Source organism: Parus major, chromosome 5 (genome assembly GCF_001522545.3).
Source record: "Parus major isolate Abel chromosome 5, Parus_major1.1, whole genome shotgun sequence".
Taxonomy (NCBI): Eukaryota; Metazoa; Chordata; class Aves; order Passeriformes; family Paridae; genus Parus; species Parus major.
In genome coordinates, this window is record NC_031774.1 from 38,600,708 (window position 1) to 38,619,879 (window position 19,172).

Here is a 19,172-nt window from a genome sequence, read left to right on the forward strand (position 1 = left end):
GCCCCGAGCCCTCGCGGCATTTCCGGCCGGGGCCCGTCACGTCCGGGCGGCGGAGATGCCGGTAAGGCGGGCGGCTGGTGGGGGTGGCCCGGCTGCTCCTGCGGGACTCGCCGACCCCTGTGGGCTGCGGGAGCCCAGCGAGCCGCGGAGCGCGGGGAGACGCCCCTGCCCAGCTGTCCTTCCCGTCCCCGCTGCCGGAGTCGGCCCTCACGGCTGCGGCCGGACCCGCGCCCTGGAGCGGGTGGCACCTGCCCCGCCGGGCCTCGGCGCTCCGCCCTGTCCCCGAGCCTCCGCTGGGCTCCTCCCGGCCGGAGCGGGGGCAGCCGGGCCTGGCAGCGCTGGCTCTTGTCCCCGCGGGTCACTCGGGGCCGGCTACAGGCTGACAGGGGCAGCGGGGGGCCGCGGCGGTACAACCGGGCCCGGGCTCGCTGCGTGCACTGGGCTCAGCTACTCTGCGCTCGCTGTGTGTGCTGTCTGGCCCCTTCACGGCAAGTGAAGCTCCGTGCTGCAGTGCTGCTGTCAGGAGTGTGAGAACAAGGCTTTTAGGTTTTCTTTGTAGCTGGTTAAGTATTCTCGTTATTTTTTAACATAGTCAGTAGATCGGTAGCTGAGTTGGAAAGGGGAAAGAACTGTATGCAGTTCACATTTTTCTCCCATCAGTAGTGTCTGAGTGTTTTCCTGGCAGGCAAGAAAAGCTTGTCCTCGTGTTCCCCTTTTAGCACAATCATCATATGGGTATTTGTGAAATAAGTTCTATAATCTGGGCTTATCAAGAAATTAAATTTCTTATTCTGTGAAATGTCTCGGCTGACAGAAAGAACTGATGTTTCCTGCTGACAGGTTGTTTGTGTATGGCTCCACTTTATCAATGATTTGGATAATTCCACTGTGTTGTGGGCTGGGAATTCAGCTTCCTCATATCTTGCATGCTTTATGTGATTTGCAGTTGATCCCGTAAGTTCCCAGAACAAATAAGGCAATTTTCCATTGAAAATTAGTGATTGCAAACAAAATGTGGTAAATAACATCCTAACACAATGAAATTAATTTTTAAAGGCTATTTTGTTGATTCAGTGGAAACAGAAATCCAAGAACTTCAGGAAATAAGTTTTACCAGTACCTCAAAGTATATTTTACAGTTGCATCAGCACATGTTCATTTCTTTTTGCATTGCTCTTGTTTTTCAGTTCCTCTTTCTTTATGTTTCCCTTTTTGTTGTTTTAGGTTAAATTAATTATTTCTGCAACAGAGCTTCTTGCAGAAGGACCACCACACTGGTTTGCACTTAGGAAAATATGAAAATAATCAGGGAGCGTTGTTCTCTCTGAACTAAAAAAAAAAAAAAAAAAAAAAAAAATTATCTGTGCCTTGCTGAGAACAGCTGCAGGAGTTGGACACTTGAATCAATGTTATCGGATGAGTTAGAATCCAAACCTGAGGTGAGCAATTATGAACTAAGTTTGGTTCCCAGGAACGTTGATGGTCAACGCTTAGAGTTCAATTAGCTTACTCAGATTGCTGCTTACATACTGATTTTCCAAGTGTTTTCAGTGACATCTTCTAATGCTTCCATGCTTTGATTTGAATGGTAAAAATTAGAAAATATTGCAAGTTATTTTCACCTCCTTTCAGGTATCAGCCAATATTCTTGCCCATTCTCGGGTTACATTTATCCCCCACTTTCACAGCATTCTTGTTACGAAAATAAAATAAATTAATGAATTGACTATTTCTTTCCCTCAAACCAAATTGACTTTACTTGGTTTTGGACAATCTGAATTATTTTATCAGCATTGGCTAGTCCTGTTTCCATTAAGCAGTTGGCAGAACTGGTAGGCAGCAGCACAAAGGGGATCCAGGTTGCTCAATGTGAGGCTGCTGGACTGTTCCAAGTTCAGCTGGTAGCACAGTGAGCTTGAATTGCTGGGACATTTGTGCATGCACAGCTGGTCACAAATACAGGTAAAGCATGAACATGCACATTATCACATGCACAGGTAAAGCATGAACAATGATTGCTAGTGGGCTGTAGCTGTACCCTCATCACTCTCTCGTGCATATTCACGTTCACATGTCTTTGCCAGGCCTACAGTCCTTCAGACCTAGGGCTTTTAGCCAGTCTCTGGCTGGAATATTTTTTGGTTTTTTTCCAGAGTGTGGTAGCCTCCTATTTGCATTAGTCAACTAGAAGCTCACTAGCAGTAGACTCACTTGTGGGTAGAATATTTAGGAATGTCTTTGGTAATTAGATAGGAGGGACTGCAGTGATCAGGCACAGCAGTGTACTCACTAGCAGCCAGCAAATGTATGGTTGGAGTCTCTTCTCTCACCCTGGGTCTTCATTTATCTGCCTTGATTCCTCCTTTGATCCCTCTCCCTAAACATAGCATAATAAGCTTAACACAGCCTTCTATCCTTGTGATATTGGACAGTAAATTTGATCTGTCATACAAGATCCATTCTGATAACCCATAATAGCTTTGTTTTCTTACCAGTTAAAATTTCTGGTTAAACCTTTACACCTTTAAACCTCTAGCAGTGGCTCTAATCAGCAACTAATCAGTAGCTGAGTTCTGGGCTTTGTTCCTCATATCTGTAATGTGCTAGATACAAGTGTCTGCAATTTGTTACATTGAACACTGCCACCACTTCCTGCCTTTCCTATTTCTTGCCTTATTTTGCAGCTTGAATGGCACATAAGCTATCTCTCTGTGCACTTCCCCAGTTAAAGATGCAGGGATTGTATCCCTTGGTGTTCTTGCTTTTCCCGGTTCTGAGCTTTACCTCTGCAGATGGCTAAAGTCCTAGAGCAGAGGACATAGTACAGCTATGAAATACCTTTTGGGGAAGTTTGCAAGACTTAATTGCATGTTTTTTGTTGATGCTTGTTTCTATCCCTATAAGCAGTACAGCAGGTATCTTAAACTGGTTCTCTAAAAAGAATGATGATTACCTGCTGGTAATTCATTACAGCCCATGTGATGTGTTAATGTATTGTTTCTTAACAGAGCAGCCAAAGCCCTTCTGATCACACTGTTCAGGAAAAGTAGCTGTACATTCATAGCAGCTCTGAATAGTCTCAGCATGATCTGCAAAGAGTTCCTCTCTCTTGCCTTGTCCTTGAGGTCTCATACATTCTATCAATTTTTTTTCTGAGTTATGAATGATAAGGTGTGAGGACTTTGTTACTTTTGTCTGTGAATGGGTGGGATCCCTTAGATTATTTCTGAGCCAAAGACCAAGACAGCTGGAATGCTCATTGCTCATTCCTCAGATAGGAGCTGTAACTGGGCCTTGTCTTTTCTCAAACGTGAGTAAGGTATTTGTTAATTAGGCTTGTTTACATAATAGTTCTATTTCCTCATGGCAGAGTTGCATTTCCTTTCCAGCAAGCCCATAATGAGAGTTGGCTGTTTACTCTCCAGAAGAAACAGACCTGGTACATAAAAAAACTTAGAGTGGTTCTAAACCATATTCCTCAGTCTTGATCAAGGGTATTTTATACTAAAAGTTTTGATTTATTTCCATGTATACATATCTTCTTTTTCTAGTTCTGATTATGAAACTTGAGTGTAAGTTAGTACTGTTTTCTATTCCTTTGAAGTGAAGCTAGTAGATACTCTTTTTACACTTTTCCCAAATAGCGGTTCAAATGTGTCTGAAAGTATATAATGATTTTATATCTAAGTAAACCATGGCACCACAATTCTTACAGCCACAGATGTTTTTTCTTATACCCTACCACGTGAGAAATGTATTAAGAGCTAGCTGTATTTCTGGGACATCTAGATGATAACAATCAAGCACTATGTCTCTATTGCATAGACTTTTTTGCTACTGGTTTTATCCCTAAAGAAGCCACCAACATACCAGTAAATCTTTAATGCTTGAGTAGAGGTGAATCCTCCTTTCATAGAAAGTTAAAAAGTTGCTTGGAGACAGTTGGAGACAGATGGATCTGCTTTTTCTTCTGGACTCCCTGCCCCCAAAGCTATGCAACTGTCTCACCTCAGGGAACTGCTACGATTTGCATTTTGCGTGCTTTAAGCCTTTGAGGTGATTCATTACACTTGTGTTTCCAGTCTAGGAAACCTCCACCATACTGGTCCAGTGCAGGGTGCTTTCTGCTCTTGGGGTAACTCTTAGCACAATCAAATGAATTACAACTCTGTTCTGTAAATTGAATTAGTTATTGAAAAGAAGGTGAAAAGAGGTACTTTAGCCTCTCCTTTCTCTCCTCCTCAGTGGTTCACAAGGAGAGCCACTTGTGATTTAATTAGTTCCCCAGAGGCTGTATGGGAGGAGGACATCTCAGTTTCTAGGTAACAAGCCTTCTGCACTGCATACCCTTCAGCTCCAGCCCCTCCTTTCTCCTCCCCCTCCACTAAATTTTCTTTTGACCTCTTTATTTTGTTGTGGTTCACTGGTTAAATTTAGAACAGGAATGGTTTTGATTAAAGACATGGTCCTTGCTGCTCTGGGAATCTAATCTAGCTCTCCAGCTGTCTAGTGGGAGGATGGATCTGAGGTTCTGGAGAACCTTCTTACCCAGTCCCTCTCAGCAACCCCTACTTCAGCCAAAGCAGCAGCCTAACACTTCTTGGCTCCTGAATCATCTGCTATGGGACACAACATAGATGATGATGATCCATCCCAGGTGGCCATAGCATCATTTGGTTTTGATTTGGTTGTTTTGTTGGGTTGTTTTTGTTTGTTTGTTTTGTTTTTTGTTTTTGTTAAGGATTTATAGTAGAGGTTCTCAGTCTTTAAACAGTTTATTGGTTGTTTGTTGTGGATTTTTTTTTCCCCTTTTGGGTCAGGGACATTATCCAAGTCTCTTGGTAACAGAAGCATTCTGCATTGCTTGCAGTGATAGACCCTGGGATCATCCTGTCCAACCATTTATTGTTGACTAGCAGGGATAAAAAGTATTTGCTTAGTGATAACAGCCAAGAAATAGTTTACATTTTCTAATAAATGCACTCTCTGCATTATTTACAGAATTTTCAGTTACATGGCACTTCAGCAGATGTAAGGGAGGGTGTATTCAAGAAGGTGATATGGCAGATCAAAAATAAAATTCTTTATCTCAAGATGCAGCTGAACTTTGCCCTCCAAGGATTATAGATTCTCTCTGTATGATTCACGTCTGTCCCCTGAGGTTTGAATCTCTTAAGGATGTCCTTTTGCAATATTAGAATTCATTTCAAATTCCAAGGAATGTCTTAGCTATAGAGTAAAGCCACCTCACCTCTTACTGTACCTTTGGTATTCTGTTAATATTCTGTACATTCATTTTCCCTAACTATTCCTATTCTGGTGTACCAAGATGACCTATTTTCTCTGCTTACAGCTTCTAGCACTTGGGTTATAGTGGATCGGTCTCCTCCATATGTAGGGATTCTACGGTCGCCATCTCAGGAATACTTAGAGCCCATCTGGGGTCTGTTTGTGATGCCAGATGATATCATCTAGGAGGTTCCTGCTTTCCTGGTCTTTCAGACATGAGACCACTGGACTGTTCCCAGGTGCACAGAAGTGCATCTGGGCCTAAACTGCAAAAATATGCCTGTGCACACACAGACAGGATGACATTATGGCTGTGTGGCAGGATAGGGCTTTTGCCAGCACATTCAAACACAAATGGCATTCCCATGGAAAAGAAAGGCCACAAATGGTCTAATCCTTTCCCAACTTATCAGGTAAAAAGGCTTGTAATTTGTTAGGATATCACACATGTCCTCCCTTGGCTGACATGCATACTTATGGTCATGCAGCTATCGACTCTTTGTGAAACCTTGAGTCCTTCCAGTGTCCATCTCCAGGCCTTGGGCTTTTTAGTTCAGCCTCTCGCCAGGATCTTGGGTTTCCAGATTGTGTTTTTCTCTATTTCACAGGTTATGCCAAAGTGAATTTAATTAAATGAATGTACTCAGAAACCATTTAGGAGCAGAAAGCACTAGAGAGGATGAGACAGACCACAGTGGTGATGCAGAGAAGCAACCTGAAGCCTGCTAATGTGGCCAACCAGTATTATTCCCAATCCCCTTTCTGTTCCCAATAATTGTTTCTCTCCTATCTACCTTGATCCCTCTCTTTCCTTGCCTTTGGTTCTTCCCCTAAACATCGATAAGTTTTTCGCTGTCGCACAGTCTCCATCAAGATCTCTTAATATGTTTTACCCAGTCCCAGAATTTCTCCCGTGTTTGCTCTTTGATGAGATATGGTTTTGGTAACCCAAGATAACATTGTTCCTATTCCTTACGAAGTTTCTGGTTGATTTTTTTTCAAGGTCAAACTCAAGTTATTCCTGTACTGGCCCATCCATCAGTGTCCTAGGAGTTCTGGTTATTTTTACTCTCTCTTATCTGCAGTTTGCTAGAGTTTGTTAGTGTATGTGCATTTAATTTATCACCTGTCCCGTTCCTTGATCTCTATGCTGAATAGCCAATTACCAGATACCCTTATAATTTCCTATTTACTTTTAGCTGCAAAACCATATTGTGAGAAGCTTAAGAAAGCATGACACAATGTTTGTAATGCGTTCTTTCCTGTGTTCCAGTCGCTGTAGTTGTCCACAAAGGTATTCAATAATTTTGAACAGGAAGGTTTAGGAAAAAATCTGTCAAGATAAAACTAACATGAAAACTTTTTATTTTGTCTGAATTATTTGAGTTGATGATTAGTTTGCTTTAGTTTATTTGAAGGGTTGGGGTTTTTTATTCCACATTTTAATAGTGAGCATGATTCATGTCCATTTGTTTCCTTTTACTTTTTTGCCCTCTCATAATTTCATAATTCTCTGTACTAGTTTGTCATTACTTTACAAAGCAAATTAAAAGGATCTTTTTTCTTCTGAGCATCTGTTTGTGGTTGCTGTGTTTTGCTTTTCCATAGTGGCTTAATGTTGCTATGTTGAAGTGGAAGGTTTAAAGCAAAGCTTTCTTCTTGGAGGAGGCAAGTTTCATTTAGGTCTTTTTGTATAAAAATAGGCAAGTCCATAAAACAAATGTTTCATCATGGAGTAAGAAGCAGTAGGATGCATCAACATGAAAGACAATCCAATAATTTACATCTATCTTAGTGCTCACGTTTTTAGTCCCTACTTCTTTTTACTGATTGCCTTGCTCATTATTCCTAACCCTTTTTACTTCTCTTTCTCCTATTTTTTTTTTTTTTAATCCTAAATTAGAATGCATGGCCCTGGGGGGAGGGACTGTCTTTTATTGCCTATGTATTTTTTTGACAACATAAAAATAGTTCCATCTTCTTGCTAGGTCCTCTGGATAATCTTATATCTAAGATGAAACAATTCTAACCTTTCAAACTGCCATCTGGCTTGTGGCCTAGTTCAAATGGCACATTGCCATCTGAATGACTTTGGGACTTAATTTGTAGCTTCATAATTGTCAGTGATGACAGGCTGCTCCTAAGGGAGGGTGAGCAGGGAGTCAAGGGTGATCCCAGCCCAGGCAGTACCCTCACAGACCAGGGCACAATACTGAGCGTGGAAATCAGAGACAGGTGCTGGAATCCACAGCCCTCAGCCCTGGATAAGGTGAAGTGGTGAATCAGGTCCAGGGTCTGTCCAGAGTCCAGGTAGGAACAGCAGAAGATAGAGAAGGAGAAACAGATGCAGTAAAAATCTGAGGTTCATCCAGTAGACAGGGCTTGAGACAGGTAAACCTATGGCATAACTTAGGAAGGGAATGACTGGCCCAGGCTGAGCTTAAAAGGAGTCCCGAGGGAGAGAGTGTGGGGGGTCCCAGAGACGACCAGTCAGGACTGTTAAATCTTCAGGGTTCCTACGGCAGCAGCTCTTTGAGGTAAAAGTGTTTGAGAAACCATTAGTCTTTCTAGTGTTTTTGTGAGATGAAATGAGCATAGAGAAACTAGAGTGCAAAACACTAAGTTTTCTTTACAGTTTCTTTGATTTAGCACTTTCTCTTGATGTAAGGGAGGCTCCAAAGGCTGGTGTCTGTCACAGGAATAATTTGTAATTAGATGCCAATAGTTCTGAAAAGGAAGTACTAAGACAATCACAATGTACAAAATAGGAATCAAATTATCTGTGACTGTTGGGTTTTAATCACAAATATACAGTGGGTACATCAGCATTTTTTAGTCTCTTTCTTTTGACACTGATGAACTATCTCACTGCGCAGACAACTCCATATGGGCTCTGTGTGACTGCGTACTAAAATGTGTCACAATGAGGGTAGTAGCCTCTGAATAATTATCTTGTACAATTTCCTTCTAAATGTCAAAGATAAAGGAAGTTTGCTACATACAGTTTTTTGCTAGACAGCAGCAGAACGCAGGATCTTTGTCAAGGAGTTTCCTAGAGATAAGGAACTTGAGGTTTAACTTTCTAGTATATTTTTATTTTCCATATTTCTTCATTCAGTCTTTAAAAAAACCACAGACCTGAGAATGTGAGTATAGGAGTTAATTTGTTTGACAGAACTTAAAGACAAACAAATACATCCTACCATGAGGGTTTTGACCAGCATTTTCTCTGAAACGTGGAGTATGTGTCTGGGTGTGCTACTACCGGCCCCTTTCCGTCTTTCTGAAGTTTAAATCCCTACAGGGGAGGGATTTGAGACCGTGTTTAAAAAAGCTTGTGCAGTTCACAGAATTTGTTCAGTCTATTACAGAAGTTGGACTGTTATCTCCTAACTCCCAGCACCATTCTTGTTAAATGAGAATATTTTAATATGCAGTGCTCTGGCATTGGTAACAGAAAAAAGGGAGTCTCATTTCTGTGTCTGCCTTGGGTGTAAAGAGGATCCAGCATTATCTCTGGGACTCTGACAAAAAGTTGAAATGTTATAAAAGGGACAGAATCAGTTAAGAAGCTCTGAACTAGGTTAAAAATATGATAAGACTTTCAAGGGTAAAAAAGTAATTTTTCTGACTTCCTGTTCCTTTTCAATGTCAGGTTCCTTTTTTATAACTCCAGATTTTGAGGAGTTAGCTGGAAGTAATTTTTGCCAGAGCTGACTGATGTTAGGGATGGCTAAATGTGATGGACTGGATGACCTCTCACCTCCTGGGTTCATCAACAAACGTCAGGACAGCTCTTTAATTCCGATATTGGAGCCAGACACTAGTGAAGTTTAGTACCTGTTTGAAAAGATGGGTGTGTGCACACTGTACAGATGTGATTGGCACCAAACATATGAACACAGCCTGAGTGCTTGTAGCTTTACCCTCATGAACACTGGCAGCACAAAGTATCTGATTCTGTGTTCAAGGGCTGCTGCCTCAGGGATACCTTTATGGATTTCTTTGGGCTCTATCCCCAGACTTCTCATTTCATTTGCTAACTAGGCTGGCTTGGAGTTCATTAGCATATCACACACACACACACATACAAAAGAAACTAGTGTGTGCCACTAGAGATCCACTGTAGAGAGCAGGACCACACAGGAAGTAGGTAAGAATGGAGCTGAATGAGACAGGATGCAGTGTAAGAGTTAGGCTGTACCAGACAACTGAATTGATCAGCTTCCTGCTTATATGCAGTGGGCCCCTTTTATCCTTCTCTCTCAATTTTCTTGTGTTTGTTCTGCCCTGATCCACCTTGATCCTTTCCTTTTCCTGCCTTTGGCCTTTCCCTTAAATAGCACCTAATAAGTCTTGTACAAATCCTTCCAAATCTTTTGACCAGTCCCAAATTCCTCCCCAGGGATTGCACCTCAGTTTGAGTTCTATACCTGTTTATGCAATAGTTCCCCTTGTTTTGTGTAGTATTTTGGAGAGGGTTTCTTCTGTTAATCCCCTTAGTGGGTGGGTTGGTTGTCCATCTTTGATGGTTTTAGGAGTAGCTGATTTAGATGGCTAAAACTGCCTCTGTTCTCCCCCTTGTCATCTCAGCCTTGTTTCTCTGATTGTTACCTGCTTATTTTGAATAGCCATATGGTAGACATCTTTGTAACTAGTCTTCTGATTGCTTTTTTTAATTAAGAAAAGGCAAATTTTCAGTTAACTGTTTAAAGACAATGATTTTAAAAAATACTTGTACCAAAGGTTGAGTGTGGAAAGCATTTACTTGAAATGTTAGACCATAGTAAAGTATCAAGTGGTAAAATATTAATTAAAAAGAAATATAGCCTAACTAGACTTGCTCTGCAGTGATCCAGAGCTGTTTATTATATGTTAAAGAAATGAGAAGTTCATAGGTATTTCAGAGATGACAATTCTTTCCTCGTAAAAAGGAAAATGGGAAGTTTTCATTTATATCTGTGTGTATCCCTAGTATTATATTCAATGTCTCCTGCAAGATGGTAGGGACTACTGGATTGACTGGACTTAGTACCTTTCTAAATGATTTGTACTGCTCTTGACCTAATCTTCAGTATGTTTTTCCAGCTGCTGGTTCAGTTTGTTCAAAATACTTCCATTCCACTGGGACAAGGACTGGTGGAATCAGAACCAAAAGACATCACCTGTCTTTCTCTGCTTCCTGTTACTGAGACCTCAGAATGCAACAGACTCATGTTGCCAGGTAAAATCTATGTGGCAGATCTTTGTGACCCTGCCCTTCATACCACTGTCTTTGCTTCACCACGCTGGCCCTGCTGTCTCTTGCTGATAAGCCATCCCATGGATGGAGCAACAAGTTCAGCAGAGTGACTGAATCTTCTCATTTAATAGTGAAGTCTGACTAGTTAGAAGCTTTCTCCTCCCTTCTCTCTCAAGTTCTGGGGTCTTTTCCTAGAAAAATAATTTTATAGGTGTTTTTTAATCATAGTGTATTTATACTTTTATTTACTCTGATTTCACTTGCCTCATTAGATGATGAAAGAGATCTCACTTCTCCAAGTCACACTAATTCTTCCAAAGATGTTTCTTCATCTGCTGTCTTGAGAAGTCTCCAGGTAAATGTAGGCCCTGATGGAGAGGAAACAAGGGCACAGAATGTTCAGAAACCATCTGAACTTCTGTCAACTCCAGAAACTTCTAGTTTATTGCAAGACCTCCAGCCCAGCGACAGCACTTCATTCATTCTTCTCAACCTAACAAGAGCAGGTAATTGTTCTTCTGTTTGTCATCTGGCTGGATATGTCTCAGCAGAATGCAGGAGATACAAGTACAACTCTGTCCCTGCTGCTTATGAAGAGGAAAGATCATGAAATTTGCTGGGCATTATTGGATATTTTAGGAGCATTTAGTCATCAACATCTTTCTACAATGTAGAGGTCAGTGGAGACTTTTTCAGGGCAGCTATTTCATCCACGCTATGAACACTAATCTCTGAGAAGCAAAAGAAATTTCCTTCTGTTATGTTATTGTTTCACAAATTTGTCTTTTTTTCTAGGGCTGGGGTCTCCCACAGAGCACTTGGTGTTTGTTCAAGATGAAGCAGAAGATTCTGGAAATGACTTTCTTTCTCATGACAGCACAGATAGCAGTACCCCATGGTTCCTACGAGTGCAAGAATTGGCCCATGACAGTTTAATTGCTGCCACTCGGGCACAGCTCGCAAAGAATGCCAAAGCAAGCAATAATGGTAGGAGATCCACAGATTGTGTCTCAAAAGTTGAATGTTCCATAGAAGACCCCTAATATCACATTGTTTCTTCCTCTCTTTAATTCTCTCATTCGAGTCAGTTATGACATATTCAAATCATCAGGGACAGAATTATAGAGGACAATTATGCTTTTTTTCTTCAGTTTAAATAGGCTTTGCATTTTTTCTTGGGGAATGAACTCTAGTGGAACCATCTGTACTAGTTCTCTGGTACATGTAAAAGAATATCTTCTTTCTGACTGCAGCTGTTTGTTCTTCAACTTTCATTTTCACTTTTAAGAACCTATTTTTAATACATACTGTAAATTATACTTTCTTTTTAGTTCCACTGGGTTTGGAGACCAATTTTCTGCAGAATACATGATTTGATTTAGTGACATGCTTTCTGACTTAATTGATAAATAATTGCAAGCAAATACAATCTGTCTTACTTTAGCTAAGGTGTTTTTAAAAACAACTTAGCTAATAGATGATAGTTGGTTGATAGTTAGAATTGGTTGTTTATATTTTTATAGAGACCATTTCTACAATTTCTGGTGCATTAGCTTTCTATTGTTTTTGTGATAAGCCTTATCTGGTAGCAGTTGATCTGATCCAGATGGCTTGTTGGGAATAGTTTATGAGCCTGGTAAGGTTTGCAACTCTGTGTCTGATCCCTGTTACAGGCTAAGCAGCAGCATGTAGGGCATGTTACACAGTTAATAGACAGACATACCTGATTAACAATCCTATATTGTATGTGATGCTGTTTTTTCTATTAAATTTGACACATTATAGTAATCTGTATATTTTTTAGATTTCAGTGGGCTTTTTTTTTTTTTTTTTCCCAGGTGAAAATGTTCATCTTTGCACAGGAGATGGGCAGCCAAAAGATTCAAGCCCCATTCCTCATTTATCTCGTGTGGAAAGGAAGCTGAAGTGCACAGTTGAGGGCTGTGATAGGACATTTGTATGGCCAGCTCACTTCAAGTATCATCTGAAAACACACCGGTGAGCAGAATGAAGCTGTTTCTTGTTATGACCTTGAAAAAATGCACTTTGTATTTGAGATAATGTTAGGTTTTGACATTGACAAGCTGTGAAAACCTGGCATTATTCTTATAAATATTAGGTCTGTTGTGTGCTTAAAGTCAATTATACTGAAAAACTTGGATTAGAGTTAGATAATGTTGCAGGTTGTTGTTATGTTTGGTTTAGATTTTTTTGTATTTTAACAGGTACTCCTATTTAATAAAAGAAAGAAATTGAGTGTTCATGAAAAAACGTGTTGCAGTAGCTGGTAATGAAACTGCTTTTTGTTGCTTTCCAGGAACGACCGCTCCTTCACCTGCCCAGCAGAAGGTTGTGGAAAAAGTTTCTATGTCTTGCAGAGGCTGAAGGTGCACATGAGAACTCACAATGGTGAAAAACCCTTTGTGTGCACAGAACTGGGCTGTGGCAAGCAGTTCACAACAGCTGGAAATCTGAAGAACCACCTACGAATTCACACTGGTGTGTTTTAGACCTCACCTATTTGTGGTCTGCTGAGGTGGGGTCTTTGCTGAGGAATAAACCACTTCCTCCTCTGTCCTCAAACTATTTAGTCTTACGTTATTTACCTCTGCTTTCCATTAATGTCCATTTTCTGTAAATTCACACTGATCTATAGGTCAGATAAATCAAGTGCTAATCTCTTTTACTATCCTGTATAGTTTCACACAGGCTGTACCTTTCAAGCAGTGTGTGGTGATGCTTTATTCTGTTCAGACCACACTCTGAAGATTCCCTTCCAGTTGTGTGATGGAGGGAGGGGTGTGTGAAACTAGAGTGTTACCAAGGGAATAGTTAGTGAACATGACTTCTGAAACTGTGTTTTGTAAAGAGATTATTTGAAATTGCTGAAAGTCTCAATAGCTTAGATAGTAGGAGCTGTGCTGACATTTGCCTGACTGAGTAGCTTGTGTTACCTATGCTGCTTGTAGAAAACTACATTTGGGACATACAGGGAAATGAGGAACGCAGTGGAATGAGTAGCAAGGAAAAGTAGAAAAAAGCATTAATTAGAAGACAGCATTATGGTGTGCAAACTGCTCTGTTTGTGCCAATGCTAATTTGGGATGTTACTGTGTGCTGGAGCTCTATACTCTAAATTAATGCTCAGCTTTTTATAGTAAATAAAACAAGAACCTTTATTTCATAGTGCTGTATTTTATACATGGTTTTTCTATGATGGCTTCTCTGGAGAATATGATCCTGCCTTGTCAGTATTTTTAGAAGTTGGTATAGCAGCCAAAGTGCTTTAGGTGTTTTTGTACTAGAGAGTTGTTTGAGAGAGACACAAGTTACTTCTGAAATTATCAGCAATTTAATAGTGACCAGCAATTTAATTAATGACCAGCAAAGTTCATAGTGAATATTCTGGTGATTTTGTTTGTTTAGTTTTTTAAGCCTCAGGGTTATCACAATAAGCAAACAAATGGCCCAGTTCAAGCTTCTTGGAATATTGTTAGAGATTCCCTGATGGCCTCAGAAGCATTGTATTACAGTTGGTTAACGTTTTAAAAAATCCTTGGCAAGTGTGAGAGAACAAGGCCTCCCAGGTAAAATGAAATTACAGATTATGTGGGTCACCAGCAGCTGTTTGTGCCTTCTGCCTTACTTAAACATGACCATATGGTATGTGGTTTGTCGATACACATGGGAAAAGGCTGCTATTTTAAAGTATGTGCAGTCTAGCTAGAACACATGGTTTGGGGGCAGATGTTGGGATGTAGTTAAAAATTGTCTATACCAATAATAAAATTTTGAATGTGTAGTAACAGCAGCTATATTTTTTGCAGTTTTCTTTTGCACTTACAGCTCCCAACCAAGGTACAGATTAAGTTAATAGGCCAAGCTGATATATGCACAATCCTCCCTGATAAGTGAGCATTCTGCAATCAACAGAGTAGTAGCTTCTGGAGGAGTAAATAGTAACTTTCTAAGCTGCAAGTGGATAATGTGGAATTAAGCGTTTGATGAGACCAAAGGTGTTCTGAAATTGCAGGTGTAGATAGTTCTAGGGTGTCTTAGAGATGGAAATGTGCGCTGTTATTTAGGTCAATGGTAGTTTTCCCAAACTTTTAAAGATTTATAACAAGCCAGGAAGTACAATCAGTGTTTGAGACTCTGCTACATATTTCAGCTTTGTAACACCAATTGGAATATGCTGTGTTGATCCTTTTTGGTCACAGCTGTCAAATGCTACTGTAGATAAGAGGCTAATAAATGAGCTGTAGGAAGAAGACTTCTAAAGGCAAAGTCACAGTAGAAACACCTTTAGAAACAAGTTCACTCTGAAAGAGCTACATATATGTTGTACAATAAATTATTAAAATAGCTTGCTTAATCTCATGTGGTCTTGCTATTGCTCTTGTACAGAGGTCCAGTTAAAAACTTGAAGTCATAGTGTTAAACATGAATATTGAGTTCTTTAGTGGGATGTTGCTGGCAAAAGTTACGTCTAGCTTTATTAAGAGAGTGTTCAAAACAGATTAATTTTATTGCACTGCATTAATGTAGTAACCTCCCAATTTATCATAATTCAAATAAAAGAAAAATAGCTGTGATATAAATTTCAGCCACGAGAACAATTTGTGCCTTGAATTACAGGTGCTCCACACATGGATATAAATGACTGACACATCTCTCACAGGATTTTGGCAAGTTCAGCCTGATCTGAAATAAAGTATAGAATCTGATATGAAGGGAAATACAGTTAATGGGATTTTTGGTACTGAAAGGGAGCAGGACCCTGTGAGTGTGTGGAACAGACCTGGTTGTTGAGAACTGCATATAGAAGATACATCATAGATCGAGTAGTTTTATATTTCTCTATTATTATTTATGTACTTGGAAGATTATCTAGAAACAGTGGTCCCTTGCTTCATTTTTGGTGAATGAGAGTTTAAGAATATTTTAAAATAATGCCACTGTTTCCGCTGATGAAGAGAATGCTGTAAAAGCCTTAGGAAGCTTAAGAAGGATATGTAATTTCCATGGAACTCTGCTATACATAAGGCCAAATGGGAGAATGGAGTAGAGATGTCCAGGCTGTTCTCAGGGACTTGGGCAATCAGATTAAGTAGTTATCCCAAAATCTAAGAACTTACTTTTCCCTTGTAGGGGAAAAACCCTTTCTGTGTCAGGCACAGGGATGCGGTCGCTCCTTTGCTGAATACTCCAGTCTTCGGAAACATTTGGTTGTCCACTCAGGTAAGAGTGACATTCCTCTGACATTCTGTGATCTGGCTGAAAAATGACCTTTATTGTAGGACTGTGATTGGATTTCCTTAAGAAAAATCCTGGTTTCTACAGAACTTCTGGTCATAGGGTTTTTTGATTTCCTTTTCCTGGTGCCTGTAACCTGTATGCTTTAATCTCGTTGTTTCTATTTCTGAATTCAAATTACAGTTTTAAAATTATTTTTAAAATTATTGCTAAAATGTCATGTAGTTGAATATCTTTTTCATAGCTGCTATTTGGTTATTTAAAAGAGAGACTCTAGCATCTCTGTGTATTAACCACAGCCATTTGAATCTGAAATCTCTTTCAAGTGGATTTCTGCCATAGGTAGAGTTTTCCTTTTTTTTCCTACTACATACTTGTAATTGGTCGAAAGTTTAGGTGGAAATATATTTCACAAGTGTTTCAAAGCTTCTGCCTTCTATTTTGATTGATCTATCTTAAATATCATCAGCACACAATGAAAGTGGTATGTTTGGGGAACGGGAGATTTTATTGAGGTAATAACATTTATGATTGAGTTCTCAATGCTTTTTTCTGTCCTTCCATGCCATTGAGCCAAGAAGTGTGGACATCATGCTTGTATTATAGAAATGATGAACTGTTCTGTAAAATGGAAGTCCTTTCACAGTGACAAGTCATCATCAAATCTCTGCTCAGTAACATAAACTAGATGCTGCAATTCATTGTGTGATGGCAGGAGATGGCTTCCTTGCCTCTGGTCATTTTATTCTGTGTGGGACATCAAGTATTTCCATATCAATGAGTAAATTATTTCAAATAACTTGTTCCCTCTCATCAATCCGACTTGGAGACTTTGCTACTCTTCAAACATGAGTTTTCCAACAACTGCCATTACTGATACCTAAAGCTCTTCTCTTCTAGAGGCTTATGGCCCTCCAGGAGACGGGAATACTTCTCATTTGGTTTTTACTGATAAATTAGCACAAGTGGTGTTAACAGCCATTTCAAAACTGTTACTAGTTTCTCAGTTGATGAGGTCTCTTCTCCCATTTTGGTAATTCTTGGGATATTTCTTCCCCCTTTGACTCCAAGGAGTGAAGCCCCATCAGTGCCAAATTTGTGGGAAGACATTTTCCCAGAGTGGTAGCAGAAATGTGCATATGAGGAAACACCACTCCCGAATTGGAACAGCTGGCAGCAGGGAGCGAGAACAGCCAGGTAAAGAAGGGAGCACACTCACTCTGGGGGAAAAGTGCAGGAAAAAAATTAGTGGATGGTCAAAGAAAAGATGTTTGTCCTGATAATATGAGATCACTAGCCAGTAAGAAACAAAAGTCTGTTTCTCTTGGAGATGCAGACTGCTTACCCTCCCCTTTCTGGGACAGAAAACAAAGGTATATTTTTGTATGGTGGTCAAGGGGCAGATATGTTTATTGTTTTCAAAATCAATATGAATACAGTTGGGGTTTTTTATGTGGATTTTTTCTCTTGGTTATGCTTTTATGTTGCAAACAGCCTGGGTTTTTACATGATGTGTATTATTTAAAGAGAAAGCCAATCCTGCATGAGATCCCACCACAGTAAGGTTCAAAACAATAAACATAGTATTTTTCATCCACTGGAGCACTGGATGCCCAAAGAGTAGGAATGGATAAAGTAGGTGTTTAGGGAAGAAGTCAGTAAGACTGGAAATGGGGCAAGGATTATATCTTATATGGCAGTGTCATTGCATCATGAGAATTTTACCCTCTTTTTTTTTCATAATAGAGTCACTGATGGGCAGCAGTTTGCTGGAAGAATCGACAGTGCATAGTAAGAATCTCATCTCCATGAACTCTCAGCCCAGCCTTGGTGTTGAGTCTCTGCACCTGCCAGACACTGAGTCAATTATTGGAGTAGAAGAGGGCGAGACCAGCTGCTCTTTTTTCCGCCCTCTTATATGTGGTGACTGAGACGGGATCGATCATTCCCCCTTGAGGCTCATCATATTGCAGTGGGATGAATGAACATTGCTTTAACTGTGCACAGAGGGGTGGGTAGATAGTGGATGAATCCTAAAACTGGAGATGGAGAAGATCTGCTGGACCAAGTTTCTCTCTTGCAGAGCTTAAAAGGTGAAGTCTGCTGCTTAGGTGTCACTTAGCCCATGTTGTGGAACGCCATTTCAAAACTGCTTATGCAGTCCATCTCCTAAAGCCTAAAGTGTTTGTTTTGCTGGAGCACCTAGGAGCCCCAGCTAAGGACCAGGACCTCATTGTGCTAGGCACTGTTCAAATATTCAGTATCTTGAGCAACAGGCCTTCCTTCCACCCTTTACCTTCAGAGACTATATTCTAATACATCTCACTGTCAGAAGCTGACTTACTATATGAATAAAATGTACTACTTGATATCATTTGGTTACATTTGCTGTGTTCTGTTCCTGGTTTTCCCAGTCTTTTTTCTCTAAAATTTGTTTGGTATATCAAGCTTTTTAAATGAGTTTTCCACACGGTGTTTTGAGTATTAACTTAGAGTGTTCAGAACTGGCATTACTGAGAATGCAGAGTTTTGCTAATGTAGTGTGTCTTTAATAGCTTCTATGCAAAGGGAATGCCTAGTTTATATTGCTTCCTAGCTGAATGGAAAGGTAGTGCTGCTGCTGGTACAGGTATTGGAACCCTGAGGTTCCTGCAGAAGCTCCACCAGGTAGCTGGGAATCAAAGTTTGATGCAGTTTGGCTGCTGTCTCAGCAATTGATGGAAGATACTCCAGTGAGATGTCTTCTTTTCTACAGTATTTTTGTAGGTTAGCTGAAAGGGCTGTAAATGAATATAAGCAAATGTTTTCATACAATACAAAAATCCAGAACTATAGCTGAAACTCTTTATTTCCATACCATTTTTGAGACATATTAAGAGACTACAGCTCTCTTTTAGGATTACAGAAATGTAATCCTCCTTTCAGAACAAAACTTTGTTTAGCAAGAGAGATGTGAGTTTCAGTTACTTAGCCTGATGCTTTTACTTTCATCACATTTCTGCAATTTCTGTTTAGGGACCAATATGAAGACCTTAATTTATTTGTTATTATATTCATGCATGTCACCTTAGTATTTGTTTAAAATGATATGGCATAATAATTTAAACTTTTGTTCCTCACTTCTTACGGTTTCCCTTTTCACTTCACGTACTTTTTTCTTTTGAAAAAAGAGATTTCTTTTTTCAGCACCATTAACCAGTTTTAGTAAATACCCTTTAAAATGTATGTATTAAAATTTCAGTCCCACTGCTCCAAATATATCCATACAAAGAGGCTTTAAACCACAGACTTAGAGCATGGAAGTAATCTTCTTTCCTTCCTCTTTTCAATGTGGCAAGGCACAGTGACAGCATGGTTCCATCACTGCTCTTTTCCAGGGGGTACC

At 40.0% G+C, this 19,172-nt stretch overlaps 1 protein-coding gene across 3 annotated transcripts; it reads left to right on the top strand.

Moving 5' to 3' along the window:
• ZNF410 (zinc finger protein 410) lies at window positions 1-18,161 on the top strand. 3 transcript variants are annotated; one of them, XM_015631094.2, is made up of 10 exons: window positions 1-61; window positions 1,225-1,439; window positions 10,378-10,513; window positions 10,804-11,037; window positions 11,327-11,518; window positions 12,370-12,529; window positions 12,849-13,030; window positions 15,683-15,772; window positions 16,859-16,984; window positions 17,534-18,161. In XM_015631094.2, the coding sequence occupies exons 2-10, from the start codon at window positions 1,407-1,409 to the stop codon at window positions 17,716-17,718; spliced, it is 1,338 nt and encodes a 445-aa protein (XP_015486580.1). In that variant the 5' UTR covers window positions 1-61; window positions 1,225-1,406; the 3' UTR covers window positions 17,719-18,161. The 3 variants fall into 3 exon arrangements, with proteins under 3 accessions (XP_015486580.1, XP_015486581.1, XP_015486579.1); XM_015631095.3 differs by lacking the exon at window positions 1-61 and adding an exon at window positions 90-527; XM_015631093.3 differs by lacking the exon at window positions 1-61 and having other exon boundaries at window positions 90-1,439.
• Window positions 18,162-19,172: the final 1,011 nt, after the last annotated feature.